We start from the raw sequence: 17,050 nt of genomic DNA, 5'->3' as shown, positions 1-17,050 counted from the left end.
GCTAGAAGCTCCAAAACGCCTGAAGCGCAATCAAGTTCTGGAGCTTTTTTAGGCAGATTACAGGCATTTTTCTTTTTATATTGGTGACCATTTGACCTGTACAAAATCGCAGAAAAAACCACAATAAAAATCGTGGCAAAAAAGTGTGACTTTATGCCTGAAACCGAAACACTCAGGTGTGAATGCAGACTTAAGGTGCTGCTCCTTTGCCGTCCTATCACTGACTGGGGACCTAGCTTTATTGCAGCAGAGAAAAGTCAGGTCACCTGTCAGTCTGACAGAGCTGTGTAAATCTCACAACTGGGTGCAAAGAAATACAAATCCTATGGCAGTAAAACAGTCCCATATATGTATTTCCTCTGTATTTTAGCCGTCTGCCTGGAGTTCAGCTTTAAGATAAGGTGCAGTTGGGTGCCTGTTACTCATTTTGTAAACATCCCAAAATATTAATTACATCACGCTCTCACCACATAGTTCATAGATCAGTGCAGTCAATTAGCAGCTCACACAAAAATTGTCTTGCACCATAGTTTACTTTTAAACAGAATTTAACAATTATGCAAATAAATCATTGACATTTTCTTACTGATAGCAAAACTTTCTTCAATCAGCTGTAAAACACGAAATACTCATCCAACACCGTTATGGCACCATTTTGCTTAATGTGCACTTTATCCCACATCAAAGCTTCAATCCCAATTGAAAAATCTAATAAACTTTCTCAATATATATAGGCACCTGCCCAAAAAAAGGCATTTGGAATTAAGCAACTTGTAATAGAATCAGAAATGGTATATTTGTCAGCTAGAGTAAAAGCTATTCAGTGAAAAACTACTCATTGATATCCCAGCTGTCATCACAAGTCTAAAAGGGAATGGCGGAGCTTCCCAAGTTACCTGCAAATCTTCTGCTTCTTGAATAGCACTTAGAAGCACTGCAGGATAATGCACTTCCCGCCTCTGTGGAGTCACCTGACGAATGCCAGTTCCAGACATAAAAGATGAGCACTTGCATCCTTTTTTGGAATGTTTTAGGGTCTTAACGAGGCTGTAATGTGCAAAGCTGAATAACCCCAAATGGGGTATTGCTTTGGCATTATCCCACATGTATCTTGTACGCTTTAAAGGCCAACGATGTGCAAATCAGTCAACTATTTACCAGAGAAGGTCTGTGCTAGTCAATACATGGTGCAGCTTTTTACATGAGTACTGGCTCGGAGGTTTGTGCTCCAAACCAAAAACGGATACATTTCAAATGGCACACAGTTGAACCATTGAAAGAACTAAGCATAAGGGCATGAACCCTAACGCTTCTAGGATGCGGAAAAAAGCATGATGGAAATCTGCAAGGTTTGTTCCATATGTGGTACCCTGTAATTCTTTCACTGGTCTCGCCTTAGGTGACATATTCCATGTGGCGGGCAGTGTTCTTGGGCTACTGGATTTTGAAAAGTCTGTAAGTTTTCAGTCTAGACTGTGTTTGCAGGAGTTCCATTGTGAGTTACTGCATTAAGGTTGGGACTGCTAGCTTGATGGCTGAAGGTCCGATGCGTGGCAGCTCCTACCTCAAATACCTCATGGATGGCTTTTCGAAAGCAGTGAAAATTGTAGTCTATTAGACCTATAGAGAAAGGAAACAATTAAAGACCAATAACTTGCAGGAAACACACAACTATGAGTTTGACATCTTAAACTTAATACACATTACACTTTTGCTAAAAATACAGTACTGTGCAGAAATTTTAGGCAGGTGGGAAGAAATGCTGTAAAGTAAGAATACTTTCAAAAATATATATTTTACTTTATTTTTTATCAATTTACAAACTGCAAGGTGAGCGAACTGAAGAAAAATCTAAATTAACTCAATATTTGGTGTAACTATCTTTTGGCTTCAAATCAGCATTAATTCTTACAGTTGCACACAGTCAGATTTTTTAGGACTAGTCAGGTGTATGATCACTTATACCAGGCAGGTGCTAATGATCATCAATTTCATATGTAGAGTGAAAGTCACACCAGCAGTGGTCTTCATGGAAGAATTATGGCCAAAAAGCCATACCTCTGATGTGGAAAGGCGGCTAAGCGACTCAACTAAGCAATGAAAACATGGGAACTGGGGTGCAAAAAAAAAAAAAAAAAAATTGTCAGCAGGTTCTCTGGACTGATGAGTCAAATGTTTAAGTATCTGTCTATAGAAGGGGGCAGTTAGGGAGGCATGTGAATGACCCCAAATTCTCCAAGATGTTGGGAGTAACCTACCTCGCGAGTTCCTCCAAAATCTGTGTGCAAGTGCACCTAGAAGAATTAATGCTGTGTTGAAGGCAAAGGGTGGTCACACCAAATATTGATTTGATTTAGATCGCTCTTCTGTTATTTTACTTCTATTTATTTATTATATGAGATGAAACAATTTTTTTTTCCCACTGGGAAGATTCCTGTTTAACGTGCCAACTAGGCAAGAAGAAAAAAAACAAAAAAACAAAAACACAACTTACAAATAACTCCTACCTGGAAGTATGGAAAGCATAACACCTGTTGAGGCAACATTTCTTGCTCATGTGCTGAAATACTGCCAAGTGCCGCCAGACATTTATAGTATAGTATAAAGAATTCATCTGATTCCTGAAAAATCTTTCCCCATATTTTATAAATATACATATTTCAGAGATTCACTGCCCTAAATATTAATTTCCCAAAGTCTTCTGTAGTAAAGAAAACCCAAAACAAAAAAGTTAATTTCTGTCACAAAATGGCCCCTATGCTCACCTTTTCGTTCAAAGCTTTCTTCTCTAAGAATGCAGACAAGTGATAGGAACTTTGTAACTTCTTTTAAATAAAGTACTGTTGTGTTGTTCAGCTTGATAATTGCCATGGACTCCTTGTCATACGCAGTGCCATTACATTCAGCATGTAAACTGTGTAAACAATAACTTGATTAGTCAAGTAAAAAACTGAGAAGATGAGACAGGCCCTCTGCCTAAAAATATATCTATGGTACCAAAGCCTCAAATTTATTTCACAAATATAAACTGCTCACCCCCTCCAAGAGAGGACGCCATACCTGTAGCTGAAGCGGTTGCCCTGTCAGTGTAGGTGAAGTGTCCATCTGACAGATGAGCCAACAATCAGTTATCTCACTGTCTGAAAACCAGCCCAGACAGGACATGCCCGCTTGTCTGACAAAATCTTGGCTAATCAAACTGTCCAAGCACCAGCTACCAATAACCTGTAATGCTATTAAACAGAGCAGGTAAAGGCAAATTATTCTGGTTTTCCAGCTTAGAAATACATTGATTGGGATATAAGAAACAAAAACAAAAAATTGTAAACAGGCTATATTTTGAAAGCTAAACATCTCCTCAATGATTAGTAGATATAGAAATGTTTATTTAGACACAATCCTACAAGTGAAAAGGTCGTTTCCTTACAGCCACCAAAGTCAAGCTTCCATTCTCATTGTCCACTGCAGGTTTGAATATGATTGCAGGTTTGTTGGCAGCTGCTGAACAGCTCAAAGCGGAACTAAACCCTCCCATCTGCCAAGGACAGTGCCATCTTAGCCTGTATTAAGATCTGCGACTGCCATGGCGTGGCACATGTGACCAGCTGAAAGTTGGTTGAGAGTGGACATAAGCAACTAGACAGGGGTCAGCAGAAGAAAGCCTTGATTGTAGCAAATGCGCCAGTAGGCAGAATGTAAAATGGAAAACACTGCAGAAAACAATGATATGTTTAAATGAAGGATTTAAAAACATTTATTAAACGTTTCTAACTTGCATGTGTTGGGAGGCAGTTAAATTAATGGGTTAAGTTCAGCTTTAAATAAAACCTTTCATAAGAAAACGAGTGCTTCCACTGCTATACTCTTTATGGAAGGTTATGTTCCCTGGCTTTCGTACAACCTCTGGTTTCAGTAGATTTGGAACTACTGCAAGTGGTCCCAACCATTCCCTGCTCAACACAAAACTTTAAAATACATTTTATGCCAATATCAGCCAAACAGCTAGCAGTTTCAGAAATGGAAGTTGCACATATCTGTCATGACAGGTTTTCTTTAAAGTGGAAATCCTACCCAAACTTTTTTTCTAGCTTTGGACTGAGTAGGGAAGATGCAGAACCTTGGGCAGATTTTACAGTAGCCATTGTTTTGTGGAGATTTCCCTTCATTTCCTGTCAGACGCAAAACAGGAAAGTAAAAGGAAATATCCCAGAGTATGTCAAAATAAAAACTCAGAAATGTTTCCTAGAGATCTGTGAATGAAAAAACTACAAGTCCCATCTTCCACTATAATACTGCGCCAAACTAAAATGTATACAGCAGCAAACATAACAAAATCAGACCAATTGTGAGCAAATAAAAATAAATAAAATGTGGCGCTGAAAAAACGTGATGTTCGTTATTGTGCAAGACCTGCCAGAATATTCATCCGGAGGTCAGAAAAGCACAATAAAGTTTTATTGAAATATATCTTTACTAAATAAGTGTGAACCCACAACGGTGAAGCTATATCAAAGAAGCATGTATGTCTATGACCCAAAAAAAAAAAAAAAAAAAAAAAAAAGCAGACTACCAATTGTGCTAAAAGAATCCTAATAGTCCGAAGACCATAGAAAAATGTGTATATGTATAAAAGAATATTATCCAGAACAAACTGTGTAGAAAAAATTTATCAATAATATCTACCAGCAAGATACCTCCAAATAATATATACTCATGTGAATGATATTGAAATCATAATCATAAAAAGTCCAACAGTAGACATGTGCATTAAATTCAAACGTGAAAAGATCAGGTGAATGTTCTTTAAAACATATCAAGTGTTGGTATGAAATAAACTTTTGAAGCCTTCAGTAGGATATATATTATCAATCTCCCATGGATGGGACGAACTTTGAAACGGTATGGCACCCGGGTTCTTAGTGTAGAAATAGGCAAGTTAAAATACCCTTACCGGAACAGGTGGACTCACTAGTCGGTGGCTGAGAGTCAGATAGACTTTAGAAAATAAGTGGAGATGGCTGTCAATGGGAGATTGATAATATATATCCTACTGAAGGCTTCAAAAGTTTATTTCATACCAACACTTAATATATGTTTTAAAGAACATTCACCTGAACGTTTCACGTTTGAATTTAATGCACATGTCTACTGTTGGACTTTTTATGATTATGATTTCGATATCATTCACATGAGTATATATTATTTGGAGGTATCTTGCTGGTAGATATTATTGATAATTTTTTCTACAGTTTGTTCTGGATAATATTCTTATACATATACACATTTTTTCTATGGTCTTCGGACTATTAGGATTCTTTTAGCACAATTGGTAGTCTGCTTTTTTTTTTTTTGAGTCATAGACATACATGCGTCTTTGATATAGCTTCAACGTTGTGGGTTCACATTTATTTAGTAGAGATATAGGTCAATAAAACTTTATTGTGCATTTCTGACCTCCGGATGAATATTCTGGCTGGTCTTGCACAATAACGAACATCACGTTTTTTTCAGCGCCACATTTTGTTTATTTATATATTTTTTTTCCCCCCCATCTTCCACTATGTCAGATGCCATTTCAATTAACTGCGGGCATGCTGATCAGCACACTCATAGTTCATTCATTCTTCTCCTAGTTTTGTAATGGAGATACAGGCACAAAGGTAGAGGAAGACTGTGCAGGAGCCTGCTCTGAAGGCTCCTATAATAAAAAAAAAAAAAAAAAAAAAAAGAAGGAAGGATGAACGCTCACTTTAACCACTTGAGCTCTGAAAGGTTTATCCCTTTATGACCAGGCCATTTTTGATATGGCATTGCGTTACTTTAACTGACAATTGCGTGGTCGTGCAACACTCTACCCAAATAAAATGTATGTATGTATGAGCTCTTTTGGTCTGCCCTTTTTAATTTTGCGCTATAAAAATATTTTTTACTTTCTGCCATAAAACACATCCAAAAAAAAAAAAAAATATTTTAAATTTCTTCATCAATTTAGGCCACTATTTATTCTACTACATATTTCTGGTAAAAAAAAATCCCAATAAGCATATATTGATTGGTTTGCGCAAAAGTTACAGCGTCTACAACTATAAGATATATTTATGGAATTTGTATTACTTTTTATTTGTAATGGCGGCGATCAGCAACTTATAGCAGGACTGCGATATTGCGGCGGACAAATCGGACACCTAACACTTTTTTGGAACCAGTGACACCAATACAGTGATCAGTGCTAAACACATGCACTGTAACTGTACTAACGACACTGGCAGGTAAGGGGTTAACATCTAGGGAGATCAAGGGGTTAAACGTGTGGCAAACATATGTTACAGTGTACCGTTTTTAACTAAGCGATGTGCTGTTTTTTTACTTCCCGCTTTGCAGAAAAAATAAAAGCAGCACATTGCTGCTGTCAGATGAGAGCCTGGAGTTTGTTTACCTCCATAGGGCTCTCTTCGATAATATCTGGAGCAGATTGGGTGTCGGCAGCCGCTGATTGATGCTGCAGCCAATCGCAGCACAGCCGTGGCGCTCTCTACCCTGGCGCTTAGATGACATACTAGGTATGTGATCCAGTGCACAGCAGCCGCCCTGCCAAGTATAGCCATGGTGGGCTGTTCGCAAGCAGTTAAAGGAGAAGTGTGGCCAAAGCTTTTTTGTACTTTTCCTACGAATCACAATAGTGCAGTTCGTTTTGCACTCCTGTGACCATTTTTCAGCTGATAGTGGGCAAAAAGGCCACCGACGTTACGCAGGCAGTCCAAACACTGAACCAATCCCAGCTTTATAGTTAGGATCCACCCAGATGCCTGGACCAACGGTTAGCTCAGCCTCTCAGCAAGCCGCTGGGAGACAGAGTCGGCGGCTCCCGCCCCCTCCACAGCTTGACGCTCCAGTGAGCACTGGAGGGGTATAGCCTGCGACTGACAATCACGGCTCTCTGTTCAGTTTTCCATGCTGCTCTGAGCAATCAGTGGCCCTTGCTTGCTCAGTTCACAGTGCAGAGGTTTTTTGGAAACCCCATACACTTTAATCTGCAAAATCATGTGCATTTAATTATTTTTTTTATTTGTTTCAAAAAGTGAATTTAATCTACCCACAAGATCAGCAGGAGCATCAAAGTGGAAAGAACACACATACACACCAGGGGATTTATTTACTAAAGCTGGAGAGTGCAAAATCAGGCTCACTTCTGAATAAAAACCAATCAGTTTGTTCAACTAAGCTTTGGCAATAAAACCTAGAAGCTGATTGGTTTCTATGCAAAAATGAGCCTGATTTTTCACTCTCCAGCTTTAGTAAATAAACCCCCATATCTCCATTTGATGCATACGGTTTTACTTTACAGAAAAGTCCCCAAAAAGGAAGGGCCATTAGACAGACTGATCAACAAGACTGCGCATAATCATTTTAAGAAGAAAATATTCCACAAGCCCTTGATCTACCAAAATTATACCAAATTACTGGACAGAGCACAACATACAGTACACAGTCTGGCATGCTTAACATACCAGAGGAAAAACAAAAACAAGTCCACATGTATATAGTTACCTGTATATACAAGAAACATCTATTACTACATCTATCATATCGCAGCACAGTTCATATGACTGCATGTCTACAGGAGAACTGTCTGTGGCAATGTAGATTTTACTGACCACATCAAATAAGAAGGCTTTTTCGATGCCTGAATTCTGAAAGAGAGAAAGATTAAATAGATTAATAATCTGTTGGAAAAAAAAACTTTTAAAGAAGAGAAATACAAACTGTTGTAGTGGAAGTACACACTTCTGTCCCTGCAGGGCATTGATCGAAAGTTCCTGTGGGAAATTCACTTAACTTGAAAACTGGCAGAATCTGGTGCATCTGTGTATAGTAACCAACCAGCTTCTATCTTCAGCTTATTCATTTAAGCTTTGAAAATGAAAGATAAAAGCCAGTTGGTTGCCATGCACAGCTGCCCCCCAATTCGCCTGCTCCAGTCTAGGTAAATTCCCCTTCCAGTCTGGTGCGTGTTATACGCCGAACCCCTTATGAGGAGAGGAGCCAACATACACAAAGTCGAGTGTACTTCGGCTGGACTTGGCTCCTCTCGCAGTCCCGCCCATCTCCACTGATTGCGAGAGGAGAGAAGCGAGCACCGCCGACATACAAAGCGAGTGTACTTCGGCTGGACTCGGCTCCTCTCGCAATCCTGCCCCTGACTGTGAGCAGAGCCAAGTCTAGCCGAAGTACACTCGGCTTTGTTTATCCCGGTGTCTTGCCGAGAAAGTTCCCTCGGCGGATAAGGACCCCCCCCTTGTACTGCGCAGGCGCAGCGCCTGCTCAGTACGAACTACTGTCAGCTGCCAGAGATAGCCGAAGCTCAAACTCTTCAATCAGCTGTACACGGCGCCTGCGCCCTAGGTCCAGGTTCCTTCCCCGACCATCCAAGTGGACCTAGAGGGGGAATCAAAAGAGCGAGCAAAGTGAGGCCGTGCCCGAAGCGTGGCGAGGGGCCCTCTTACAGGCGCCGTGTACAGCCAATTTTCAGCTATTCACCTTCGGCCCTTTTCCCGCCGGATCCTTAGAGGGGGGGTCCTTATCCGCCGAGCGGAACTTTCTCGGCAGAACACCGGCGGCGCTCGTTCCTCTCCTCCAATCAGCACCAATTTTAAAAGACACAGGGAAAACTGCAATAATGACACAAGGCCGCAAAGACACTGGGAAGGCTGCAATAATGACACAAGGCTGCGATAATAGGGCTGCAAAGACACTGGGCAAGGCTGCAATGATGGACAAGGCTGCATTGATGGGCATTTAAATGTAAGTTTTTTTCCTTAAACTTCCCTCCTAAACTTGGGGTGCGTATACACATACACATACACACACACACACACACACACGGCTTTGCCCGGGAGAGCCACCAGAGGCGTGTGCGTCCACTGCACAGCAGGGGACCCAAAGTGTGTGGCTGGCGGGCACGATTGCATGCACGAGAGCAAGCACGGGGATTTGTGTGAGTAAACACACAGATCCCTGTGTCGCCAGAGGAGACAGATCGTGAGTTCCTACAAAGTAGGAACATGGAAATTGATCCTCTTACGGGACTTTAAAAGGGAACACCTACTCACAGGTCATAAAGAGTATGAGAGATGTAAAAGTTGTATGATAAAGTGTTTATTAGTAGTATAGATCTTTAAATAGATCTGTGGTACATGGGTAAATGTGCAGCATGCGTGATACATACAGAAAATAGCAATACAAAATGCAAAGAATAATTCACAATCATAGAACTCCAATACACATGGAACACATATGCAGGGAGTACCCGACGCGTGCATGTGTCAAATGCTGCATCCATATTAAAAAAAGAGGGAAGGGGGGTCTGGGGGGGGGGGGGGGGGGGGGGGGGGGGCGGGGGGGGGGGGGGGGAGGACATCAGGACATACCTCTACATCCAGTGGTGTTACGTCCACACCCCCAGACCCCCCTTCCCTCTTTTTTTGTTAATATGGATGCAGCATTTGACACATGCCCTCCAAGCAATACTACATGGTCAGTAACTACCATGTTTTTTCACATATACTGTATACTCGTAGTTTAACCATCACATCTATATATGTGTGTGTATGTGTATATATATGTGTGTGTATGTGTATATACATACACACACATATACAGATGTGATGGTTAAACTACGAGTATACAGTATATGTGAAAAACATGGTAGTTACTGACCATGTAGTATTGCTTGGAGGGCATGTGTCAAATGCTGCATCCATATTAAAAAAAAAGAGGGAAGGGGGGTCTGGGGGGGGGGGACGTAACACCACTGGATGTAGAGGTATGTCCTGATGTCCTCCCCCCAGACCCCCCTTCCCTCTTTTTTAATATGGATGCAGCATTTGACACATGCACGCGTCGGGTACTCCCCGCATATGTGTTCCATGTGTATTGGAGTTCTATGATTGTAAATTATTCTTTGCATTTTGTATTGCTATTTTTCTGTATGTATCACGCATGCTGCACATTTACCCCATGTACCACAGATCTATTTAAAGATCTATACTACTAATAAACACTTTATCGTACAACTTTTACATCTCCCATACTCTTTATGACCTGTGAGTAGGTGTTCCCTTTAAAGTCCCATAAGAGGATCAATTTCCATGTAGCTAATTTAACTTGGGATGTGGTTTCACCTACCCCTTAGACCAACCCAGCACCAACCCCTGTCCATTCTACAAAGTAGGAACAGCGATCTGTCATCTTAGTTACTCCCATCCCCACACAGAACACAGTGAGGGAACACACAATTAACCCCTTGATCGCCCCCTACTGTTAACCCCTTCACTGCCAGTGACATTTATACAGTAATCAGTGCATATTTATAGCACTGATCGCTCTATAAATGTCAATGGTCGCAAAAATGTGTCAAAAGTCCGATGTGTCTGCTGCAATACCGCTAAAAATCGCAGATCACTGCCATTACTAGTAAAAAAAAATTAATAAATGCCATAAATCTTTCCCATAGTTTGTAGACACTATAACTTTTGCGCAAACCAATCGATATATATGCTTATTGCGATTTATTGCCAAAATATATGTTGAAAAATACATATTGGCCTAAACTGATTTGGGGTATTTTTATTATAGCAAAAAGTAAAAAATATTGTTTCAGTGCTCTGGTCAGGAAGGGGGTAAAATCTTCTGAGGCTGAAGTGGTTAAAGATCTGCTTATTGCTCACAAGCCAGGTATCACAAGTGATCTTGAAGTCACATGTCTATGAGACAGACATTCCAAGTAATGTGCTTCATAAGCAAGCTTTGCAGATGTTGAAACTCTGAACTTCAGCTTTTCTAACATTTCCCTTAAAAGGTCTTAAAATAACGTAATCGATGTTACACACAGGAAAAGTCTAGAATGCAGACGTGCTGCCTAAGATTATAGCAGCAAAAAACAAAAAAAAGAAATGTTTCACATGTGTACACTAGGATGACCCTACATATGCCCTTAGATGTAAATCCTAAATTTTTCAGTATTTTAGATTAGGCCTCATTCTTGTGAAGCCATTTCAAACTTTCTTACATGGAGATTCTGCCAGTGACAGCACTTCCAGGTTGACAACGGTAACCTACTGCCTTATAATTAGCAGCAGCATTGCCAGCTTTAGTTCTATGAGATAGGCAGCCCAAAGGCCAACTTAACCACTTAAGCCCCGGACCATTTGGCTGGCCAAAGACCAGAGCACTTTTTGCGATTCGACACTGCGCCACTTTAACTGCCAATTGCGCAGTCGTGCGACGTGGCTCCCAAACAAAATTGACATCCTTTTTCCCCCCACAAATAGATCTTCCTTTTGGTGGCATTTGATCACCTCTGCATTTTTTATTTTTTGCGCTATAAACAAAAAAAAAAAAAAAAAAAAAAAAAGCAATTTTTATTTTGTTATAAATATCCCCCCCACCCCCAATTTATATGCGGCCAATACGTATTCTTCTACATTTTTTTTTTTGGGGGGGGGGGGGGGGGGCGGCGCAACAAGCGTTTGATTGGTTTGCGCAAATAGTTATAGCGTATAGTTATGGCATTTTTATTATTTTTTTTTTACTAGAAATGGTGGCGATCAGCGATTTTTATCCTGCCTGCGACATTATGGCAGTCAGATCAGACACTTTTGGTGCTATTTTGGGACCATTCACATTTATACAGCGATCAGTGCGATTAAAAATTCATTGATTACTGTGTAAATGTGACTGGCAGTGAAGGGATTAACCAGGAGGGGGTGCTACAGGGGTTACGTGTGTCCTAGGGATGTGTTCTAACTGTGGGGGGGGCTGTGTGTGACACGACACTGATCAATGCTCCCGATTACAGGGAGCTGTAAACAGTGTCACTAGGCAGAACGGGGAAATGCTTGTTTACATCAGGATTTCCCCGTTCTTCCTCTCCGTGAGATGATCATGGGTATCCCCGCGGACATCGGGTCCGCGGGACCCACAATCACACTCACGGAGAACGCGGGCAGGGTCGCACGCGGCAGCGTGCACCCGACCACATGGCAGCAATTTTAAAGGGACGTACCTGTATGCCCATTTGCCTGTCCGTGCCATTCTGCCGACGTATATGTACAAGTTGTGGTCAGCAAGTGGTTAAGGAGTGCACATGGTAGCCGGACAATGCTAACTGAAATGGTAGTAGCTGAGTGTTGTCGGCCTTTAAAACAGAAGTAGTGTTACTGGCAGGATCTACTTTGCAACTGAGTCTCCAAAAAAGGATTTGCTTAAAGTGACCTTAAAAAGGTGTAGAAGTTCACCGCTCCAGGACGAATACCCCTCCCAAAATCAGCTGACCTTAAAAAGGTAATTAAAAAAAAAAAAAAAAAAAACACCACACGTCAGAGACACCACAATCTTTTTGGGTCCCTTGCCGGCAATCCTGACTCCTCCCCCCTGCCAAGTGTCCCCCCAATAGCAAGCCTCTTGCTATGGGGGCTTCCGAGCCACACTTCAGTGAATGGACGTTGTCCAGAGTGCAGCTTAGCCCCACCCCCGATCTCTGCTCACTGGCTGTGATTGAGAAGTATGGGTTTTTCCTCAGATTCACTTACCTAAGTGGATGCAACATCAGTCCGATGCTGCATATGTCCCCGTTGCCTCTAAACTGAGAACCGAGCGATCTAACATCACAGATGGCTTGGTTCTCACAGCTCCCCGAGCAGAGAGCTGCTGACTGTCAATCAGCAGCTCACCGCTCTGCTCCTTCCTCGTTTACTGGAGCGCTGGGTGTGTGGAGGGGCAGGGAGCAGCAGTTTCAGGCTCTCAGCAGCTCGCTGAGAGGCCAAGACTGGATCTGCTAGGTGCCTGGACTGACACACGACTCCCATTGTCGGATGATGCGGATATCTGTGACATTAGCAGAAAGTGGACTTCAGTCCACTCTCAGCTGAAAACGAGTCACAGGAGTGCAAAACCAACAGCACTCCTGTGATCCATAGGAGAAGCACAGCCAAACGAGCCCACACACAAAACTTCTATCTTTAGAACCACAAAACTATATACAGTGAGCCATGAAGTTAAACATACTGAAAAATAGATTTTGGGTCTACAGAACATTTTAAAAGGGGATTACTAGATTATCTTTGTTCATCTAAGCTTTTATCCTATAAAAGATTATGCATTTCTTTATTGGCTATAGGGCTACCTCTTGTATAAAATATTTACAGTATTCATTACTGTATTTTGTATTTGTTACTACTGCTTTACTACAGAGGTACAAACTGCTCAGCTGGGAATTCCCATGACCTATTAATAGCATTGTCAGTGTGGGGAAGGCACCATTTACCACATACGCTAAACGCTTGTAATCTATTCAGCATTTAGCATTTTTCAGGATGATTACTAAAAGTATAGCAAGTGAAAAACAGTATTTGTCTCTAACACTTGTTTAGTCAACCATCCTAAATATGAAACTCAGTTTGCGCAACAAATGAACATTTAATTATTACTGAATTTACCCATTACTATTCTAGGTTTTGTCTTTCGCACACAGCTTTCTCACCCCCCCCCCCCCCCCCCTTACACTTTATTTTGTCATCCACTAACAAAAATATCACAAACACTGTCTACAGCACATATTTAAAGCCAGAACAGGATACTTTATACATACTTTCATACAAGTACATGGTACAGCAGCCACAAATCAAGAATATATATATAAAAAAAAAAAAAATACAAAAAGAAGTAGAGGAGACACTCTTGGCATGTCAGATGTACAAGGAAAGCAACGAGAAATACTAGAAGTCAGGTTGGCCAATATAGAGTAGGAGAAATACATTGCTACACCAGGTAAAAACAAATCCCCATTTTTTTCAAATATATATCAGTAGTAAAAAGGTTATGAAAGCAGAGATATGCACAGATCAGTCACAAAATTACAGGGAAAAAGGCAGATAATAGGATTTTTATAACAGCTTACCTGTGAAAACCTTTTCTTTTGAAGTACATGAAGGCACACAGAGCCATAGTAATTACTATGTGGGTTTTAGTCCACCTTCAGGTGCTGGACACTGGCACACCCTAAAATAGGAAGTTGCCTCCCTATATAACCCCTCCCATACCAGGAGTACTTCAGTTTTGTAGCAAAGCAATACAAGTGTATACTAGAAAGAGGGGTGGGACTTGTGTCCCCTTATGTACTTCAAAAGAAAAAAAAGATTTCACAGGTAAGCAGTTATAAAAATCCTATTCTCTTTAATCGTACATCACAGGATACAGAACCATAGTAAATCACTATGTGGGTTGTCCCATAGCAATGCCAACTGAGGGGAGGGAGACAACAGAATTAGGGCACCATGAGACTAGAGGAGTTATACTGCTGCCTGCAGCACAGTACGACCAAAGGCCATATCCTCATGCCTTTTTACATCCACCTGATAGAATCTGGTAAATGTATGGATTGAAGACCAAGTTGCGGCCTTGCAGATTTGAGCCATGGAGGCTTAGTGATGCACTGCCCACAGCCCTAGTGGAGTGCGCCTTGATTTGAGAGGGTGGAATCTACCTCTTTAAACCATAAGCTTGAACGATTACTTGTCGAATCCATTTAGAAATAGTAGATTTCGATACTGCCTGTCCTCTTTTAGGACCTTCAGGCAATACGAACAAAACATCCGTTTTCCAAATCTGATCAGTCGCCTTTAGTGCCGGTTCACACTAGACGCGGCACGACTTGCAGGTCGCCTCACCGAGGCGACCTGCACACGACTGCCGGGGCGACTTGCAAGACGACTTCTGTATAGAAGTCTATGCAAGTCGCCCCCAAAGTAGTACAGGAACCTTTCTTCTAAGTCGGAGCGACTTGCGTCGCTCCGATTAGAACGGTTCCATTGTACAGAACGGGAGGCGACTTGTCAGGCGGCTAGGTCGCCTGACAAGTCGCCCCCGTGTGAACCGAGCCTTAAGTAGACTGACTGCTCTCACCACATCAAGAGAATGTGGCGATTTTTCTTCCATAGAACAGGGTTCTGGAAAAAATGAGGGTAAAAAAGTTAGGATGAGGACGCAATACTACCTTATTCTTGTGAACAATTTGGCTCTTTACAATAAAGAGCAGCCGATTCTGATACCCTTCTTGCAGCAGATATGGTTACCAGAAAAAATATAGTTTCCTTGTCAAAAAGGACCAGGGGAACATGTCGTATCGTCTCAAAAAAAAAAAAAAAAAAAAAAAAAAGGCTGTTTTTGTAATGCCGACAAAACTAAAATTCAAATCCCAAGGGTTCCGGGGTGACCTAACCGGAGATTAAGCTGTGTTACCCCCTGAATAAAGTTACGAACCAAAGATTGCGAAGCAAGTGGTCGATGAAATAATACAGATAAGGCCAAGGAGATCTGTCCTTAGAAAGTACACAAGGCCAGCTTTATTTCTCGCCCCATCTGCAGAAAGTCAAGGATTCTACCTATGACCTATTTCCTGGGGTGCCAACCCCTGGTTTCACACCAGGAGACATATGCTTCCCAGACTCCATTATATATAATTATGGAGGCCAGCTTCCTTGCATTAACCAAGGTAGATACCACTGAACCCAAGAGCCCACGCTTCAGAGTGTGGGCCCCAATAGCCAAACCGTTAAATTTAGCGTCCCCTACCGCCATCCTTATGATCTCTGCATACCAAGATCTTCTGGACCACATGAATCACCAACTTCCCTTCCTGCTTGATCCTGCAAAGAAGTCATGGACGCACCCAGAAAAGGAGGGAATGCATAAATCAGTAAATACTGACTCCATGGGAACACCGCATGCAAGCGGATCCTTTGTTCTTAACATAAAGATGTCAATCTCTCTGTTGAACCTGGACGCAAATAGCTCTACGTCTGGAATCCCCCATCTTTGACCTATTGTCAAAAAGATATCGGGGTGAAGGAACCATTCTCCCCGGAACAACTGCCGGTGACTCAAATGGATCGCCTGCCAATTTTCTATCCCTAGAATGAAAAACTGCCGATAGGCAAGGTACATTGCTTTCTGCCCAAGATAGGATATGATTCACCTTTCTCTGGGCCGCACAACTTCTTGTACCCCCTTGGTGATTGATATAGGCCACTGCTGTGGCATTGTTGGATTGGATCCTGACATGACAGCTCCGTAAATTAAACGTTCAGGCCCTCAAGACCAAGCGCTCTGCCCGAATCTGTAGAATGTTAATGGGCAAGGTCATTCTGATCTGACCACTTTTGGGACAGCTGCCTCTTTCAGGACTGCTCCCCAACCTCAAAAAGATTGGCGTATGTGGTTACCACTTCCCAGGTAACTGTAGGAAGGATTTTCCCCTTTGCAGATTTTTGGTTATTAACCATAAACTGAGGCTCCGTCGTACCTTTGGAGTCAGACACATTGGAAAATCTAGAGATTGAACCCTCTTGTTCCAAGCTGATAAGATACTGTTTTGCAGCAGTCTCGAATAAAACTGAGCATAAGGAACAGCCTCGAATGAAGCCACCATCTTTCCCTCATGCAAGCTGAATAGAAGGATTCATCTTGCTTTGACCACCTTAAATCAGTTCCTTTATGGCGCTGATCTTTGCCTGGGGCAAGAATACCCTTTTCTGGGTGTATCTATGAACAGACCCAAGTATTTTAATGGTTTTAAGGAAGATTTCTCTAGGTTTAGAATCCAACCTAGGTATACCAGGTAGTTGAATGTGGTGACCATACTTTGGTCTATGGGGGCTACCGACTGGTCTATCAAGAGCCAATCGTCTAGGCAAACTATAATAGTTATACCTTGGGCCCTTAATCTGGCTAGAGGAGGGGCCAGAACCTCCGTAAACACTCAAGGTGCAGTAGCTAGACCGAAAAGCAGAGCTACAAACTGAAAATGAAGAAGATTTTCTACCTCGAAGTAGATATATTACTGGTGAGCGGGGAAATATGCCCACTAGGTATGCACCCTTGATGTCAAAATTTCTCCTTGTAAGATGGAGACAACTGATTGGATTGACTCCATGCGAAAAAGAGCAGATATCCAGGAACTGGTTTTGATTCTTGAGATCCAGAATGGGTTTGA

At 41.8% G+C, this 17,050-nt stretch overlaps 1 protein-coding gene across 1 annotated transcript in view; it reads right to left on the bottom strand.

Moving 5' to 3' along the window:
• Nucleotides 1-514: 514 nt before the first annotated feature.
• RRAGC (Ras related GTP binding C) overlaps nt 515-17,050 on the bottom strand; it is a 46,659-nt gene continuing 30,123 nt past the window's right edge. Inside the window, exons 5-7 of the mRNA XM_073615503.1 lie at nt 7,549-7,691; nt 2,766-2,914; nt 515-1,620 (exon numbers count right to left, since the gene is read on the bottom strand). Coding sequence (XP_073471604.1) covers nt 1,469-1,620; nt 2,766-2,914; nt 7,549-7,691 — 444 coding nt within the window. The 3' untranslated portion in view covers nt 515-1,468. The remainder of the gene's footprint in view (nt 1,621-2,765; nt 2,915-7,548; nt 7,692-17,050) is intronic.

This window comes from Aquarana catesbeiana, linkage group LG02, assembly GCF_042186555.1.
Source record: "Aquarana catesbeiana isolate 2022-GZ linkage group LG02, ASM4218655v1, whole genome shotgun sequence".
NCBI lineage: Eukaryota > Metazoa > Chordata > Amphibia > Anura > Ranidae > Aquarana > Aquarana catesbeiana.
Note: the sequence above shows the minus strand (reverse complement) of the source record. Positions and strands in the feature narration are given on the sequence as shown.